The sequence below is a fragment of the Cyprinus carpio genome, chromosome A11 (assembly GCF_018340385.1).
Source record: "Cyprinus carpio isolate SPL01 chromosome A11, ASM1834038v1, whole genome shotgun sequence".
NCBI classification, from domain to species: Eukaryota; Metazoa; Chordata; class Actinopteri; order Cypriniformes; family Cyprinidae; genus Cyprinus; species Cyprinus carpio.
This window is the reverse complement of record NC_056582.1, coordinates 12375856-12395053: the sequence shown is the minus strand read 5'-3', so window position 1 is coordinate 12395053 and position 19198 is coordinate 12375856. Positions and strand designations below refer to the sequence as shown.

Below are 19198 nucleotides of genomic sequence, written 5' to 3'. Positions count from 1 at the left end.
CGTATCTTGTGTGAACGAGAACGAGCATGAGACTGGCTGCAGTTCCTCTAAGGGCCACTGGTGTCAGTAACGGTTAGAAATTTCAGAACCTACGCAATGCTCCTTTAAAGGAGAAAAACAATACTTTCAACTTTTTAAGGCTAACTCAACATTTGAGGTCATTTTAAGTGAACCTGTCTGTTTACTAGTGTAAATATTATGTATACTTGTATATGTACACAGATGTGAAAGCTTGACCAACATATTGCAACTGAAGGTTCCTATGATGTGTGTGTTGGCATAAATGCAAATAATATAAATACAAACAATAAAAAATCTTAGTACTCAAGGGTCCGATTTTTGGTGGAATGTTAAGAATGCAGCACTTCCATATTCATGTTACGTATTGATATACTTGCAATTAATTTTTTGGTCTGTAATCAGCAATTAAAGGACTAGTTCATACATTATTGGAAACATCATTTACTCACCCTCATGTTGTTTCAAACTTTTTCTTTTTTCTAATGCCAAAAAATAAATTTCTAAGGAATTTTTAACAGTTTTTAGGGTCCAGTTAATAGGGTCTAAAGTTACACTGGAGACAAAAAAACAGACATTCAAAATATATTATGTTTTTTTGTTTATTGGGTAAGTTGTTAAGTTTTGAAGGTTTGTGAGGGTATGTTGGTTATTAAATCTTATTTTTGATAGAACTATCCCTCTAGATGCACTTTAAAAGTTCGATTTCAATTGGTCTAAAGCAAATTTAATCTCTTTAAGATGCACTTTAACCACTTTAGTCTCTCTGAAAGACAAAGGTAACATATTTAATCCTTCAAATATTGTTGTGTACTTTGAGAGACAGATGAAGACTGTAGTATGACTATGCAAAAAACAGCTGCTTCTCCATTATGACTGTGCTTGTAAACATACGTTGTAAGCCTACAGTGTATTGCAGGTGTTAGCGTGAATCATAAAACTGAACTTAAATGGCTTTGTAAGCAAAAGCAGTTTTGATTAGAACCTTTGATTGCTGTTATTATAAAAATACCATGAAGACGACTTTGTGTGTTTTTCCTAAAAAGTGTGCCAGTATGCCACAGTGGGTGTCAGAATCGTTTGTGTGTGTATTTTGAAGTCTTAGCAGGTGGTTATTTGTTGTCACGACATTAGCAGGATACCAAGGGTGCTTTGGGGCTTGCCAGTAAAAATTAGAGCACACTCAGCCCCACCACATGTTTCATTGGAGAAAACCAACACCCTCCCCTCTCACACGACACCACATGTGACACCACCCCTTCTTTAATATCCACTTCCCATGCAAAACAAAGCTCGTGCCACCTGCCATATGTCCCTTCCTCCCTGTCACTCAAAGTGATAAGTGCCAGATTTGTTAATGACATTTAATATCTTAAAGTCACTACAGTCTTATATAGATGTTCCAGTTGCATTCAGGCAGGACAGGTGGCTGCCCTTCAAATCTCTGTTCCTGTGACGTAAGCTACATGCACCTAGTGCACCTTCAGACCCTTTATGACGCAGTTTCATTCAGAGTTCCCTTATTTACACAGTCACAACATGCACACTCTTTACTCAAGACAACACTGCAATCCAAAGTTCTGGTGGAACAAATGAATTAGCCTTCAGATGTCATTTAATGTCATTTATATTGATTTAGATTTTTGATAGCAAAGGAGTGCTTTTCTTAAATTATAATGTTTAACAATGCTTGTATTTAAGTTGTTGTGAATATGAAATAATTATAATTGTAGAATTATAATAAAAGGTAGTGGTAATTATATGAAAATGTTAATGGCATTTGGTTTTTGGTTAAGAAATTTCACTTTGGTGTTTAATTGTCCCAAAATACTAATTATCAGACTGTTTCTTTAGATTTTTATGTCTGCTTTACAAATCTCCTCGCACTCTAAAATGCATGGCATTTGAAAGAGATCAAACCTGTTTTGTTTCAGTAGGATGTGTGTTAAGCTTTTCTTCTTGGTCTTTACTAAAAGCAGGCATTAGTCCAATGACGGCAACAATTGGTCTGTGTTGCCTTGGCAACACTTTCCGTTCGTCAGCTCGGCATATACTTACATGTGTCACTTGAACAAAGAGATGTCTCACCTTACCAGACTGAACTTTATTTTAGAGCTCAATACAATACCCTCAGTGTTTTCACAAACCTGGATTCTTGTCATCTTGTTTTTCCTGCATAATGTTGGTTTGGATTATGTTTGGGAAATGGTACAATGTCTATAGTTACTTAAAAACAGCCACATGTAGTGATTTCTGGTGGGTCAAGGAACTGGATCTTTACTGATCTCTGTCAAGGCCAGTCTTTTCAGACACGAGAGCCATATAGTGTCTTTCCCTCACCCCTCCTTACAAGCTGTATCAAGTAAAAAAAAAAATATCTGTTTGTAAACTTGTCACTTTTACAGAATCTTACTTTGCATCAGGAAAATGATCCAGTGTCCATAGCTAGTTACGTCTGTATTTACTTAAATATTTATTGATGTACATTACCGGTCAAAAGTTTAGAATCATGAAAAAAAAAATTACGTTTCTTATGCTCACCAAGGCTGCATTTATTTGTTTAAAAATCTGGTAAAAAGTAATTTGGTGAAATATTACAATTAGAAAGGACACTTCTTTTTTCATATATTTTCACGTTTAACTTATTCCTATGATGTAGGGCTGAGCGATATGGCAAAAAAATAAAATCTTTTTTTTTTCCAGAACATTTGACCGATTCTCTTTTTTTTTTTTTTTTTTTTTTTTTATTTGTCAACTTGAAAATGTAACCACAAAATGATTCAAGTAACTTTTTCTTTATTAACCCTCTAATTAAAGAAATTTCTATTTTAAGTTGCACCACACATAAAGTTGTCAGCATAATGTAAATGTTAAACAAATGACTTGTCAACGTTAAATATCTTTGCAAAAAAGATGCATGAACTACAACTACATCTTCTACAAACTTGTCTTATACATATTATATGTTCAGAAATAATATAAGGAAAATGCTTAAAAAAATCAAAAGTCAAGGTAATTCAAAATTACTGTAGGCATTACACCAGTAGACTATTAACTAGGCTATAAATATTCTGTAAAAACAATGAACAGCTGCTTTCAGCCTGTCACCATGATGCAAACATGAAATTTCAGACATACAGTAGTAGTTCTTTACAGGTTTTTATACGATTGCTGCCTTTCCACAGTTTTTCTATGTAAACATGGACGCGCTTGACTGTTGCGCTCGCGTCTATTGTAGCGTCTCATGCATGAAACGGCATGCTAAAAACACAGTGCTCAAGGTAAAAGAAGTTCAACTACCATCTTCTTGCATTTTTTTCCTATTTCACTGCCCGCTGCGCATCTTTGTCAACACAAAAGCGCATTCTGTCTGAATAGCACCTAGTGATGTATTCTACTTATGGTCCTTCACAGAGCGTGGGTGGATCATTCTTTTCTCTTCACTATTAACATTGACATATTGTCAATGTGTCTAATTCTAATGTTCCTAATAATTTCTCAATTTATAAAAAATAAGATTGTAGTGAAACATTAAATTTGAATGAATTGATAAAATCTGAAAAATCACCCTACTATGATGGTAAAGCTGAATGTTTAGCAGCCAATACTCCAGTTGTCAGTGTCAAATAATCCTTCAGAAATCATTCTAATATGTAGGGCTGTGACGATGGCAGTTTTTACCACCGTGGTGGTAATGGACCAACTACCGCTGATGGTGCGGTGTTGATGCATATATTTTTAATTTATATATATATATATATATATATATATATATATATATATATATATATATATATATATATATATATATATATATATATATATATATATATATATATATCTCGAGGAATCGTTTCAGCCCTAATATATATATATATATACTATCGCATCTTGTATTAGTTTGACGGCCCGTCGTCACTTAGAAAACAATTGTATAATTAGAAAGCTGAAACTTTCCTGTTTACTTGAGTGCATAAAACTTTTGTTTTTTCGTCAGTGATTTTTAAATGATGGAAGCTGTCACGTATCAGTAGAAGAAATAATATATAAAATGTGGTTTTAAATATTGTAGCAAATCACACTGCTTAGATTTCATGTCGTCTATTATTTTCCACATCAAATCAGTCACTGAGTGGAACTAGACCCATATTTGACTAGTCTTTGAAAGGTTTCCCATCTGTCATTTAAAATGCAATGTCAAAACATTTAACAAACCCTTATTTGGTATTTGAAATAACAGTAAGTCAAGTAGAAGTGGAGACCTTCAGGTCCCATCACACTATAGGCTACTGAATATGAACAGAGAAAAAAAAACAGAAAAAAAAACTCTTGTTCTACTGAGCAATAGTGAAATGCCACCTTGAAATGAAATATTAAAACTATCAGTCTGTGCTTGAGAACTAGATGGCTTTGGTGAGAGAAGGCTTTGTGACTGCTACTGTTTTGTTGTGCAATGTGTGAGTGACATCAGATGTGAGATTGACATGATACATGTATTTATTTTGGTTTTCATTTACATTTGTGATAACTAGTCCTCTCACATCAGACAAGTAGTTCGGAATCACACCTGTATACATGGTTGGTTTCTAGCAAATGAAGTTTCCTGGTTTTGCTCTGCCAAATAAGCTGTTTAGACCCTGTAGGCTGGTGTGATGACATGAGGTTTCACAGGCGTGATGTGTGCAGTGTGCAAAGAGAGGAATCCTGACGCCTCTAAGCTGGCTATCTGGACAAGAGAGAGTGTCTGCTGGCTGAAGCACCCCCCTCTCCCTGAAGGGAATTCTTTCCACTACTTGTCATACATAACTGTGTGCTGCAGTACAACATGCCATAAAAGTGTCTCCTTATGTGTTTTCATAAAGGAATAAACTTAAGTTCCAAATCTGTGTTATGTTTGACAATTGTAAGCTTTTTTGTCAATGTCATGTATCCCAGTGTTCATTTTCACTGTGCTTTCCATTCAGACTCCTTGAATACAGTTGTTTTGTCTGAATGGGCAAGTGTGTCATGCCTTAGTTTCCTTTATAATAGGAAGCAACCTGTTTCTCCTCTCATAGAAGAGTAGTGGTGTCCTTTGTTCAGATGCATCACATTAATTGGAACATTTAAAACTCTCCCTATTTTCCTAAAAGCAAAAAAAAAAAAAAAAAAGGCTATAAGTCTCTGTGTGCTTAACACTCCAAATGTATCTTTTGGGTGGTTATTTTTAACCATTTTTTTAAAGGTTATTTTTTAACCCTAATTAACTTTTTTTTTTTCGGTTAGACCATACATTCTGCTATCAGTGACGTTTCAGTCAGGTCTAGGAATGGGAGTCTATATTTGACATTTTCAGTGATGTGATTGCTCTTAGCAATCATAAAACCTGGCGCAAATTTCCAGGGCTCTGACTTGTGAGTGAAACTGGATGTTCCATTTAAACAGAACATCTAAGTTACTATAGTGTAGAAGGCCATCATTAAAAAAAAAAGATCAACATTTATCTATACTTACACAGTCTTTACATTTGCTTAGTTGACTGCAGTAGATTATGTGTTGGTCTTGGGATGTGTGGAGTTAAATTGGGTTATGAAGGGATTTATGAGGTCACTGACATAACATTTAAAAGAAGCATTGCATTGTTTTAGTGTTAAACTGAATACAGTACAAAGCAATGTGGCATTCAATTTCTTTAGAGGATGAACAACTTCAGAAATCGGCAGAATCTCAAATAAATAGTGGACTAGAATATGATCATCAGTTTTATCTGATTGTGTGGTCGTAAGGAAATGCATGATGTTAGTATGATGTCAGCAAAAACATAATGTCTAGAGCTTGATGTGTTACCTGTAGGGGGAGGCAAAACTCTATAAATCTGGTTAGTGGCAGATAAAAAATAAACAAGAAATATATATATATATACACACACACATATGCGTGTGTAAAGAGAAAGTTTGTCCTTTTTCTCATATAATATGTAAAATTTATACACATTTATACTTTTTTTTTTATACATTTATACATAAATTTATATATACACTCTATAGATATATCTATAGATATGAAAGCGCAAATAATACAAATTTGAGGACAAAGGGCAAGAATTATAAATTGTTATATGTCTGTATTCTTATATTGTTTTGTGCTTTTTTTTATAATAAACATTTGTCACAAATGTCAATTGTGAATGATTTGAAAATAATTGCTTTTGCAACTAAACTTGGTCTCCTTTTCATCTTCTCTTTAAGATGCTTCATGACTGTCCCAAAGCTAGGCGAGAAGTGGAGCTACACTGGCGGGCCTCCTCGTGTACCCACATTGTCAGGATTATTGATGTCTATGAGAATCTGTACCAAAACAGGAAGTGCCTTCTTATTGTAATGGAGTGGTGAGTCATCAACTTCATCTTTTGCTTCTTCAGTATGGAGATCAAAATCTATATTTCACTTCCTTTTTGGACAGCTTTCCATTTATAAGCAATTTATAATTCTGTGAATATGAATGTTCCATTCATAAACAGTTCACCTAGAGCAACCCTAGATTAGGTTCTTTGTTTCATGGTAAATGCTGATCAGGCATCTTTATTTCCTGGACCATCCCAACCTGCATTTTTTGCTGTTGTGGCCCTTATTCTTAACCATCCAGGCTGTAAAACTGCCAGATCATTAAAATCATCAGGCAGGTTAAAGGAGCTTGACTTAAAGAATGTTTTTATATAGAAGTAGAATCATTATTTTGGGAACAGAAGTCAAATTTAATGTTTCATTAGTAACATTTGGGCAATTACAGTTTGAGTATAGGCATTTCATGAGCAATATAATGACTTGCACCCAGCATTGTGTCTGTTTGTGTCCTGAATTGCATTGTCATAAAAGCCTTGATTCATTTAGTTACTCTTTTTACACAGCCCCTTAACTCATTTGTAATGTTTTGCCAAGGTTTCAGTGCCTCATCTGTGTAAATAGTTTACCAGCAGGTGTTTGGAGGTTACTTACGGTAAACACTCATACACCTACAGTGCCGTGAAAAGGTTTTTGTCCCCTTCCTGTTTTTTTATTTTTTTGCATATTTTTCGCATTTGATTATCAAACAAATTTTAATATTACACAAAGATAATGCAAGTAAATACAAAATGCAGTTTTTAAATGATAATTTCATTAATTAAGGGAAAAAAGCTGTCCGAACCTACCTGGGCCTACATGACAAATTAATTACCCCCTCCTGTTAAATGTTGAAAGAACTGTGATTAACCACATTATTTTAGAAAGCGCAGTTAAATTTCACTAGCCAAACCCAGGCCTGATTACTGCCAGACCTGTTGAATCAAGAAATGGAACCTGTCTGCTTAAAGAGCAACACATCATGCTGCGATCTAAAGAAATTCACAAACAGATGAGAAACAAAATCGTTGACGTATCAGTCTGGAAAGTTATAAAGCCATTTCTAAGGCTTTGGGACTCCAGCGAACCACAGTCAGAGCCATTATCCACAAATGGAGAAAACTTGGAACAGTGGTGAACCTTCCCAGGAGTGGCCGGCTGACCAAAATTACTCCAAGAGCGCAATGACGACTCAACCAGGAGGTCATAAAAGAACCCAGAACAACATCTAAAGAACTACAGGCCTCACTTGCCTCAATTAAGCTCAGTGTTCATGATTCAACAATAAGAAAGAGACTGGACAAAAACTGCATCCATGGGAGAGTTCCAAGGCAAAATCCATTGCTGACCAAAAAGAACACAAAGACTCGTCTCACATTTGCCAAAAAAATATCTTGATTAACCCCAAGACTTTTGGGCAAATATTCTGTGGACTAATGCAACAAAAGTTTAACTTTTTGAAGGTGTGTGTCCCGTTACATCAGGTGTAAAACAAACACAGCATTTCATAAAAAGAAAATCATACCAACAGTCAAACATGGTGGTGGTAGTGTGATGATCTGGGGCTGCTTTGCAACTTTAGGAACTGGACGACTCGCCATAATTGATGGAAGCTTGGGTTGGGTTATGCAGCAGGACAATGATCCCAAACACAGCAGCAAGTCCACCTCTGAATGGCTCAAGAAAAACTAAATTAAGGTTTTGGAGTGGCCAAATCAAAGTCTGGACTTAAATCCAATTGAGATGCTGTGGCATGACCTTAAACTGTCCATTCATGCTCGAAAATCCTCAATTGTGGCTGAATTAAAACAATTCTACAAAGAAGAGTGGGCCAAAATTCCTCCACAGAGATGTGAAAGACTCATTGCCAGTTATCACAAATGCTTGATTGCAGTTTTTGCTGCAAAGAGTTGAACAACCAGTTACTAGATTTAGATTACTTTTTCACATAGGGCCAGGCAGGTTTGGACAGCTTTTTGCCCTTAATAAATGAAATCATCATTTCAAAACTGCATTTTGTATTTACTTTGGTTATCTTTGTGTAATTTTAAAATTAGTTTGATCTGAATCTTTAAAGTGTGACAAATATGCAAAAAATAAACCAAACACGAAGGGGGCATAAACTTTTTCACACCGCAGTATGTGCCCGTTTCATGTTTGAGAAAATTCAGAAGTCCCCTGTCTGATGACTTATCTCCTTATGTGGTGAACTCTCCTTCATAAAGACTACATTTGCGTCTATACTATAGTTGCATAACCAGACACTGTTGTTTCCCAGACTTGCAACATGTATGCTAGCAGGTTCCATCCTTCTCTGCTTACCACCATTGTGTGCTCCTTAGCAAGGCAGTTGAACCCAGGTTGCTTCACTGGGACTGTCCCTGCTGTAATCAAAATGCAAGTCGAATGGATCCGAGTTCTCGTATAATGACGCAAAATAATAATGTATTGGTTAAGTCTGAAATAGACTACTTAAATTGCAAACTACTGATATGATTATTTAAAAGAGTTCAGGGAAGAGAGAATGACATTGCTGTGAAAGTGTTTTAGTACAGGCTTTTACACATGGTTCGTCGACATTTATAGATCTATTTATCTATTAGATCTATAAAGTCAGTTCAGTCAGAGTTCCGAGTTAACTGAAGCATTCACAGAAACTTGCTAACTCTAACATAGTTTTGCTTTCGAAATTTAAACTCGAGGCGTAATTAAAACATCTTAATTCTATATTGCCTTGGTGAAATCTCCAACAGGTTGAACTGTTTGTACCATTTATGAAGAGGTAATGTGATTGTCATGAAATGCAATCTTACATCAGAATCTATTTTATTTTCAGCAAAAAATAATTGACGATATATTTTCTTATCGTGGAATAAAATAGCTGTTTAAGAATTAGATTGTATAAGATATAAGATTTGGGTCATATCGCCCACCCCTAATTTGAATATTCAATCTATAGCCCCCAGACTGTGCACCAAATACATAAATATTTTCACAGAGTATTATTTAGTATTGCTTCCTAAGTCAATTTGTGACACCATCTTGTCTAGTTTCAACATGATTTGGCTATCTGAAATAAATGCTTTCACTAAAAACATCAAAGAGATGTGCTTGTGACATTTCCTTTCAAGTGTTTGATCTTGAACTCACACCTATGTTGTATCAGATATGATGATGTGAGGATCAGAAATCACACATCCTATTTTCCATTTCTTTGATTTGATCATTCACATGGTGTCACATATGTGCTGACTCGCACATTTTCTTTACCGCCTGTTTTGTAGGAAGTCAAAAACTGTCACCGCTGTTGTTTACCAGCAGATGTGAGCTTGTGTGAATTTTTAGGGTGAGGATTCTTAGAGTTTAGAATTTAAGTGTTTACTTTTAATTTTATATACACATTTTTAAACTTATATATATATATATATATATATATATATATATATATATATATATATATATATATATATATATATATATATATATATATAGTATGGTCAAAAGTCCATCAGATAACGCTTGCATGTAAATTCACTGCCAATTCAAAAAAAAATTTAAAGACACTGACTATTGATGTGATGACAACTGATAATTTTGTGCTATAAAAGGTTACCAATCTTTTTAGCGGAACCCATTTTCATGGAAGGTTGACTATATGCATAGTGTGGAGGTTGGTCACACGCTTGTATTCTGCACAAATGTTGAGTTTGCAAAGTGTCTTCATATAAATGTACCAAATAACAAATAGGAGGTCACTCTGTTTCTACTTCTGTGACCTCGCCTTCCCGTACATTTCCTCATTTCTGCACAATAAAATCTTATATACATTCCTAACTTTTTTAATATTCCTTTTTAGAATTTAATTTTGGCCATTTTGACTCTTTGCATCTCACAGATGCTCTTTGTTTGATAGGTGCAAAAATAAATCAGTACATACCTTTTTCTTCTGCTTTGCAATCCATTGTCTCCTATTAAGAGCATTGTTTCATGGATTATGCAAGATTTCATGCAACATTTTTATGTAAGAGACTCATAGGGAAGTGTAGTGTTTCTTTAGAAACCGTTGATTCTTTCTCTGTTTGTAAGACGGAAATGAGCGTGTGAGGAGCTTCCAGACATGAGTGATAGTGTGGTATTAGTGGCTTGGGTTATCATTAACGTCTTATAGATTTATCCATATATAACTGCTGGTAGTCATAATGCAAATATTAAAATAAGCTGGTTGAAGGTATATCATAGATTGCAAAGATTATGAATAGATTACAAGAAATCAGGCCAGAGACATCCAGCTACTCAGCACGCAGGAAACAGAATCTACAGGTCATCAGAACTGAGTGTGCGGCAGGTGATGGAAATGGAAAATGCCAACACTGATGTTAAGCTTCAAATATGGCTTTTCTAAGAAAAGTTACACAGAAATTATGGTACAACCCAACCCTTCAGTGTTACTTTGGTGTTTTGTACCATAAATCACGTGCTTTCAACATTTCAATGCTTAAGCTTAACACTTTTTTGGCACATTCAGCTATAGTATATATCGACTGTCATATAGGACATGAAGCGTCTGGCATCTTTAGTGAGACTGAAAGCAGTAAAATGTGATGTGGTTGTTCATAGCCCCTATCTCGTTAGTTAGGCTTCTTCAGTCAAACACATTCTGTGTTTTTCTATTTCTGTCAGGCGTTTGATTTCACCTGAAACTGACTGCAGTTCTAGGTTAGCTGTAGAAATGAAACTCGCCCTGCACACTGTTGGCCCATAGTGGAAATGTGAGAACAGCATGATTCTTCACATTTACATGTATGTACATGGTTATCGGCAGTTTGCACCCCCTTTCACAAATTATCATGCTTTATCATTACAATACCGGATGTGCTAGCAGCACGTTAAGTAGACTAAGAGTTTTTAAGTCCAATTATAACCCCCACCCCACACACAGTCTTCCTCTTTTCTGATGAGAGACAGTCTTTCTAAGCCCACTGACCCAGTTTCTCGCAACTGGCAAGTTTTCAAGAAATGGAGCTCACCCGACTTGCATACCTAGCAGTGGTTTGCGTATAATCGGAAACGATAACCACAATGATGACATAGGGACAACGGTGACAGGTCCCCCTTCATGTGTGTGTGTGTGTTTTTTTTTAATGCATTTGTACAAAGTCATTTTTTGTGAGTTTTAGCACGTATACATCTGGCACTCAGAAATCATTCAGAAACTCTCAGTGCTTTTAGAGGAAACATTGCCATAGCTACCTGTCGCCATTTCTGTTTCAAATCCACTGGTGTACATTCAGCCAAATGTGATGGTTAATAATAATAATAAAAGTAAATGGCCTTATATAGTAAATATATCTTGCACTTTTTTTTCTCCACTAATATGATGTTACTTGATATATTTTGTGATATGTCAGCTGATTTTTGCTTCATGCATTTGTTTTGAAGCATGGATGGTGGTGAGCTGTTCAGTCGGATTCAGGACAGAGGGGACCAGGCATTTACTGAGAGAGGTACTGGCATTGTCAACTCTCTTTTCAAAGTGTATATAAATAGGTTTAAGAATGTCAAAATAATAAATAGGCCCTTTTGCCACAATACTTAATTCAGTATTTTAATTGTATTCTTGTTTTTTTGGCTTTTCAGAGGCTTCTGATATCATGAAGAGTATAGGAGAGGCCATTCAGTATTTACATGCAATAAACATCGCACACCGAGACGTCAAGGTAATAATTTTATGACCAATATCAATGAAATTAATGTAAAATGATTTTGCCTTCATGGTTTTCTTAACTGAATATGACTGAAAATCCACTTTGCAGCCAGAAAACCTCTTATATACCTCTAAAAGGCCCAACGCCCTTCTCAAACTGACAGACTTTGGGTTTGCAAAAGAGACAACCTCACACAACTCTCTGGCCACCCCTTGCTATACTCCTTATTATGTTGGTAAGAGTTTCAGAATTATCATTAAGCAGATGCCAGGATGGCCATTTGATCCCACTCATAAAACCTTTCCATTTGTAAGTATTTTCATCTTTTTCATGTTATAGCCCCAGAGGTTCTTGGTCCAGAAAAGTATGACAAGTCCTGTGACATGTGGTCTTTGGGTGTCATCATGTATATTCTGTAAGTGAATCTGTCTCGTATGTTGTGCATACACCATTTTTCTCTGTCCAGGCCTCTATTTAAATGGGTTTTGTCACTCTTGACCTTGTAAAGTGTGTCTGATATATAGTGTTAATTTTGTTAACGAAGACTGACGAAAAATGTTCATTGACAAATTATTTTCCTGTGACTAATACGAGATGACTGTAAAGGTTTTATAAACGATAACTATGGCTATATCAACATGCAATTTTGTTGACAAAATAAGATATTAAAATGTATTTAAAAAATTACAACTTTAACAAAAACCTCTTTATTTTTGTCAAAAAATGAGACAAAATGTTAGTGCAGACTGCTATATACACATCTACGACAAGAGCTTTTGCCAGATATCAAGAGTTCAAATCCCAAATCAGAGCTTCGCTGTTATAAGGATACATTTTCTGCCTGGGGTTTTGCTTATTTTAAGCAATCTGGCAACCATTCGCACACGCTAGCTCCTCATTGGGGAACCGCCACCGCGATGACCTGAAAACGCTGACAAACAAGCTGGAGTTTAGCAATCAAATGAAAGTGTTACTCAGCCAGTCAAGTGTTCTGTCATGAGATCCTTGACTGTATTGTTTTTGCGATTGTGGTTGCTGTATAAATGCACCTACTCACCCACTGTTGTTTTAATAGAGAAATATGCTATTGCAATTTGGAATTATAGTGGAATTACTTGGAATTTCACTGTTATAATATTTTATGTTTGTTTTAGCTGTTTTCATAATGTAGACTGAGAGATTGAATAAGTCTTTGGTATTAATTTACATAATAAAAAGCCTACAATAAATCAGTACACTAGATGAGGTAAAATGCACCATGAGTCCACATTCTATTGATTTGTGCTTACTGGAGAAAGTGCAGTACCTAAAATGCAAAGTAAATTTCTCAATTGACAACAATCATTACGATTACGAACCATTATACAGCATGATGAAAATGTGTCTGAAATTTGACTAAAGCCTTACTAAAATGCTCATAAATTTCATTGACTTAAACTTGACGATACAAAAACAGGACAAGGTTGACTAAATATAATAATTAAAATGTACGTTTGAGTAAGACTAAGACTAAATTAAAAATGGCTGCCAAAATGAATACTGCTGTACGGTTAATTAATAATAATCTTATTGCTAAAATGTCATGTTTTCATTGACTAAACAGAAAGCCACTCAATCTGAAAGCAGGTGATGCTGATTTACTACTTATCACGGGACTGGCTTTACTGACAAGATGCGCATGACAAGCGAATGCGATAAATTGCACAACCTTAGTTGACTAAATATGATAAAAACTAACAAGGACATTTAACACGGCCTAAGACTAAAATTGAAAATAACTGACAAAATGAATACTAATATATTGCAACTCTCACTTTATTCAACTTCCAGGCTCTGTGGTTACCCGCCTTTCTATTCCAACCACGGATTGGCTATATCCCCTGGTATGAAGAAACGAATCCGCATGGGACAGTACGAGTTTCCAAATCCTGAATGGTCGGAAGTTTCAGAGGAAGGTATTTGTCAAGTTCCTGTTTTGTTAAAGCAACTTGAGAAATCGTTCTTAGAATGCTGTTATCTTCAAGTCAGTTGTTTAACGTGTTTCTAAGAATGATTATAGATTTGAGTGACTCACTTTTCCTATTTTTGAGCTAAGCATCTCATCAAAACATTGCTGAAAACTGAGCCGACACAAAGGATGGCCATCACAGAGTTTATGAACAACCCCTGGATCAATGTGAGTGATGATAAGCATCATTTTATGTGTTCTGTGTTGATGTAGACAAATGGGTTTCCTTTGTATATTATATTTGACTTACTATGTTATATGGTTATTTACGTGGCTATAGCAATCAATGGAGGTACCACAGACTCCCCTACATACTAGCCGTGTTCTGAAAGAAGAGAAAGACACATGGGAGGAAGTCAAGGTGAGGCCTCCCACAAGAATAGTCTTCTCAGAAAATCTCTGGCATGTTGTTTTTTTTTTTTGTGCAGTCATTGCACCTCAGATCCATATCTTCTTTCTTTTTAATGCTGTTATGTCTGTGTTCCACAGGAAGAAATGACTAGTGCCTTGGCAACAATGAGAGTCGACTATGAGCAAATCAAAATCAAGAGGATTGAAGACTCATCCAATCCACTGCTGATGAAAAGGAGAAAGAAAGCCAACAATATGGCTCCTGAAAACGAGACGCCCACTTGCTAAGGACACATTCACTGTGTAGCACATGCACACACACATTTTACACTCGTAAATCAGTTGAAAAGTTTGATTTAAGGAAGCAATATCTCAACAAACAAGTTAAAAGCAAGAGATTTTTATTTAGTTTTATAATTGTTTTTAATCACTCAACATCTGTAACTAATACACCACTTCGTTACCAAAAGAAAGGGGCTTTACAATTATGATACAAGACTATACATTTTGGAGTTGTGAAGCAGCCGACGTCCACTAATTTGCTCCTTAAAGTTTTCACAAATACTGTTTTTCACATGGTTTTTAGTGGGGTAAACAAAAACCTTAGTTACCTTTTGCATCTTTTTTTTTTTTCTTCCTTTCTCTACTTTTTTTGATCAAAAGTCATTGGTACATGAGTTCATGAGTTAAACACACTTAACACTGTTTGTTTTAATGATGTTCCATTCTGAGTTATGGTACGGCACGAAATAACTTGTCCTGTATTAAAATGATTATTCAGTTTCTTTCCTTCTGCTCATGTTCTGAGGAGCCTATGCATAGTGCTAGCTTTGCTGTTTGTTCTTCATTATATTTGTCATTTAATGCTCTTTTGCAGTAAAAGACAGTACTGGTGTCCAGATGAAAATGTATTTTTGAAATGACTCTGTGAATGTAGGCGCACTCTGTTCTTGACTGGAAAAATGTCTGTCAGTATTGTTCAGGGTCCTATCAAGTAAAATACAAAATCTTTTTTGAGCTTTAGATCCAACTAGCATATCCTGGTCTTCAGATTGAGAGGAAAACCGCATATTGCCCTTCTTTCTCATCGGTTTTGATCAGGCTTACCATAGAAAGCCAGTCCAACACATTGTTCTAGCCCTCTGCTTGCTCAATGATACGCTTATTGCACATCGTTTTGGGTGCACAATTGATTAGCCTTGAATCAATTCTATGCATATTTGTTTTCAAGTTTTTCCTCAGAGATGTGTAAAGAATGTTAACCCATGCTCTGGTATTTAATTTCACAAATACCTACTAAATACAGTAGACGTGTGCTGGTTGTTAACCCACCACCTTGAACCACAAAGCCCGTTTGTATTTTCATAAGTGTGTAATGAATGAATTATGAAATGGGATCTTTGTGATGGTAATGGTTCTTCTTTGACTCTGGAATGAATATATATGCGATAGCCGTCGAATGTACTCTTCATTATGCCAGTGCATTTTTTGTTTGTTGTATCTGTTCAATGCCTACCATGCAGTAAGTGTTTGAATGCACCTATTGAGAGGAGCTTATAGGTGCCAGGTGTTAAAGGAATAAAGAAATGCCCCCTTGACTTAAGGCCTGTGTTCTGGAAATGTTTAGGGGATGCAGGGAATCATGCATATTCACGTTAGTTGTGTGATTGTGTGTTGAAGGACGTGATTTAATGCTCACAATGTTGAACATGCAGCGTCGGTATACTCCCAAACAGCAGATTACTCCTTTATGATTTCAGTGCCCCTCTTGCAAATAACTAATCTTTTAAGGAAACTGTTTGCAGTTTCTTTGATATCACCACCTTGTAGGATCTCTTCCCTTCCCCGTACATTCATTTCTAAAAGCGAAGACTACAGTATCATCAAAGTTGGAAAACAGACTTGAATTCCCACAGAATTTAATACTAACAGGGAAAGGGAGATACATGTCCTGTTTTTAGTAATTAACTGCTGTACTTATTTCTTGGTCTGCTTCAATTTAGGATTAAAACACCAAAAAACCCAACTGACTGTGTCTCATTTAAATGTAGGGTTATGTTAAGACCATTTCTAGTATGAACAAGTTCTGAACTGTATTTACAAAAGTGTTTATGCAATGTGTTAATGTTCTCATACTAGTCAAATATCTCTCATTCACTTTATGAAATTGATCATGAATCTGATGTAATTCACTTCTCATCGTCTCAAACCAAGTAATAAAATGCAGATATCATGAGATCTAAAAATCCTTTATTCTTAACTAATTTAATCTTTTCTCACCCTTTATTAACCTTTCTCAAACTGATAGGATCCTCTCTTTTTCATAATGCAATATTTTCTTTAATCAAAGAGGAATGTTAACATTCCTAACAGTCCTCATTCCCCCATCACCCACTTTATGCTAATGGAACAAAATAGAGATGAGTTACATGTATTAATAGGCTCTGCAGCTGATGGGAAAAAAAAAAAAGATAAAGATAAACTGAATGACAGAAAATTAACTTGAGAGCTAAGTGAAACTGAAGCGGAAACAGATCAGTTTTGTTTATGAAGAATTAGAAACAATCATTGCTCAGAAAGGATATTGGTAGTGGGCTAGTGAGTTTCCTAATAGATATGGTTTTAGGTTTAATTTTACCTTTTGGGGAAACACCTAGCATGCACAGTATTGAGGGATGGCTTATATTGCAAAATGCGGCTAAGAGTGAACAGCAGCACCAGTATTTTGAAAGAACCACTTAAGATGTCTGCTCTTAGATTTCACAACCCAATTTCAGAAGAAGTGAAAAAGTTACTACCCCAATACATTTTCAAGGACTATGTTTTATGTTTCGTTTAGATAGTAACATAGTCAGGTTCATTGTATTCCTAAAACGGGCCAGTTGCATAAACAGCCACTATGTTAAGACTTTCTTAAGAACTAATTTAACTAACTAGTGGTTAGCCAAGAGGTAATCAGTCTTACTTTTATTATTCAGACTGGGCCAATCTAACTTTTTGTAACCGACTTTAAAAAGTTTTGACCAGTTTTGAAGAAAACAAATTAGATGACTAACTTTTTAAGACTAGTCAAAGCAGTTTATGCAACCAGCTACAATGTAGTAAACCTACTACATTATTGCTTTATCTTCTCAACAAACATGTATGCGCAGCTCATGGATATAAATTGTTTTTGAAGGTGTATTATGAAGATGTTTTAACAACTTGAACAAATTACAGCTTGCTATTTTTAATTTATATCACACATGAAAAAACATGAAGTGGCTTCAATTTAGGAAAATACATTTCTATGTAGTGTAGTGTAGTTAGCTATTTTCTTTAAAATATAGCTTTTATCTTAGCATATGGGCCAAATTAATGAAGTTTACCAATTTTCTTGACAGATTTTTGATGAGTCTTTTGCAGCATATCTTATGTGCCCTGAGTCAACGTGAGTACCACTGTAATATTGAATAATAGTCATGCCATGAATGGCTCTATGATTCTGTGAAAATGTGAAAACCCACTTCTAGCTAGATTCTAGCTAGAACTGAGTCATGCCATTGTATAAGAAATTATTCATATTCATGTTCTTAGTATACCACACCTGAATGGAAATCACCAAAACTGATTTATACTCCCACGTCCACCCCCCTAAACAGAGGCCCGAGATTGACTAAAAATTGACGAAAAAAAAAATATTGGTAAAGGTATAGTTAGCTTAAAAATAAATGAATATTACATAAATCTTCTCACCCTCATGTCTTTTCCAAGCCCATATGATTTACTTTGTTCAGCTGAACACAAATAGATATTAAAGGGATAGTTCACCCAAAAATGAAAATTTGATGTTTATCTGTTTACCCCCAGGGCATCCAAGATGTAGGTGACTTTGTTTCTTCAGTAGAACACAAACCAAGATTTTAACTCAAACCATTGCAGTCTATCACTATAATGTAAGTGGATGGGAATCACGGCTAAAACATACACTAAAACTAAAAAAAAAAAAACATACACAAAACCAAATTAAACCCTATGGCTCGTGACGATACATTGATGTGTAAAGACACAAAACGAACGGTCTGTGCAAGAAACTGAACCGTATTTATATATATATATATTTTTTGTTGTTGTTTTTTTTTTTTTTACTTCTGATTCACGCAATGTCCGAACTGTTAGAACTCTCCTGAGTGTGTCCTATGTGCGTTCTCAGCAGCAGGCACGTGAGGCGTCTTCTTCTTCTTCTTGCTTTATGGCGGATCGCAGACTTAAGGCTTTATACTAATACTTCTGCGTCGGACATACGCTGTAGCCTCTACACCATAGGCTGTGAGTCGGTTTTCATTTATACTTTGCTTTGTTGTCCGTGTCGACGTGCAGTACACATGCAAACCGCTAGTATGCAGTATCCACGGGCATGTTGCTTGTGTTACCCGCAGTACCCCAACAAAAGCTGAAGAAGCAGCTCGTCGGAGAAGCATCAGCCGTGATTGCGGCAAATATCAAAGAAGAGATAATTTATATAAAACTACAAATAAAAGAGATGACAACAGAACAGCAGAAGATGGCATACTTTCAATCTCCACAAGGACTTGTAGCGTACCATGTTAGCACAATGGTTTGTCGTGAACAACAAAATGATGTAATTATATGTTTTATAATAAATGATAAGACACTAGTTCTTTTCTTTGTTTTATTTTAAATAAGAAGGTGTAACATTAAAATATATTAAAGTGCAAAAAACACACAAAACTCAAATACATATGGAGGCAGGGGTA

General features: G+C 35.4%; 1 protein-coding gene across 1 annotated transcript in view; it reads left to right on the top strand.

Annotated features, from left to right (window-relative positions):
• LOC109084739 (MAP kinase-activated protein kinase 2-like) overlaps positions 1–16044 on the top strand; it is a 40045-nt gene extending 24001 nt beyond the window's left edge. The window contains exons 2-10 of the mRNA XM_042766263.1: positions 6246–6385; positions 11817–11881; positions 12015–12094; positions 12191–12317; positions 12422–12497; positions 13913–14037; positions 14173–14258; positions 14371–14451; positions 14580–16044. Coding sequence (XP_042622197.1) covers positions 6246–6385; positions 11817–11881; positions 12015–12094; positions 12191–12317; positions 12422–12497; positions 13913–14037; positions 14173–14258; positions 14371–14451; positions 14580–14729 — 930 coding nt within the window. The 3' untranslated portion in view covers positions 14730–16044. The remainder of the gene's footprint in view (positions 1–6245; positions 6386–11816; positions 11882–12014; positions 12095–12190; positions 12318–12421; positions 12498–13912; positions 14038–14172; positions 14259–14370; positions 14452–14579) is intronic.
• The last annotated feature ends 3154 nt before the right edge of the window (positions 16045–19198 follow it).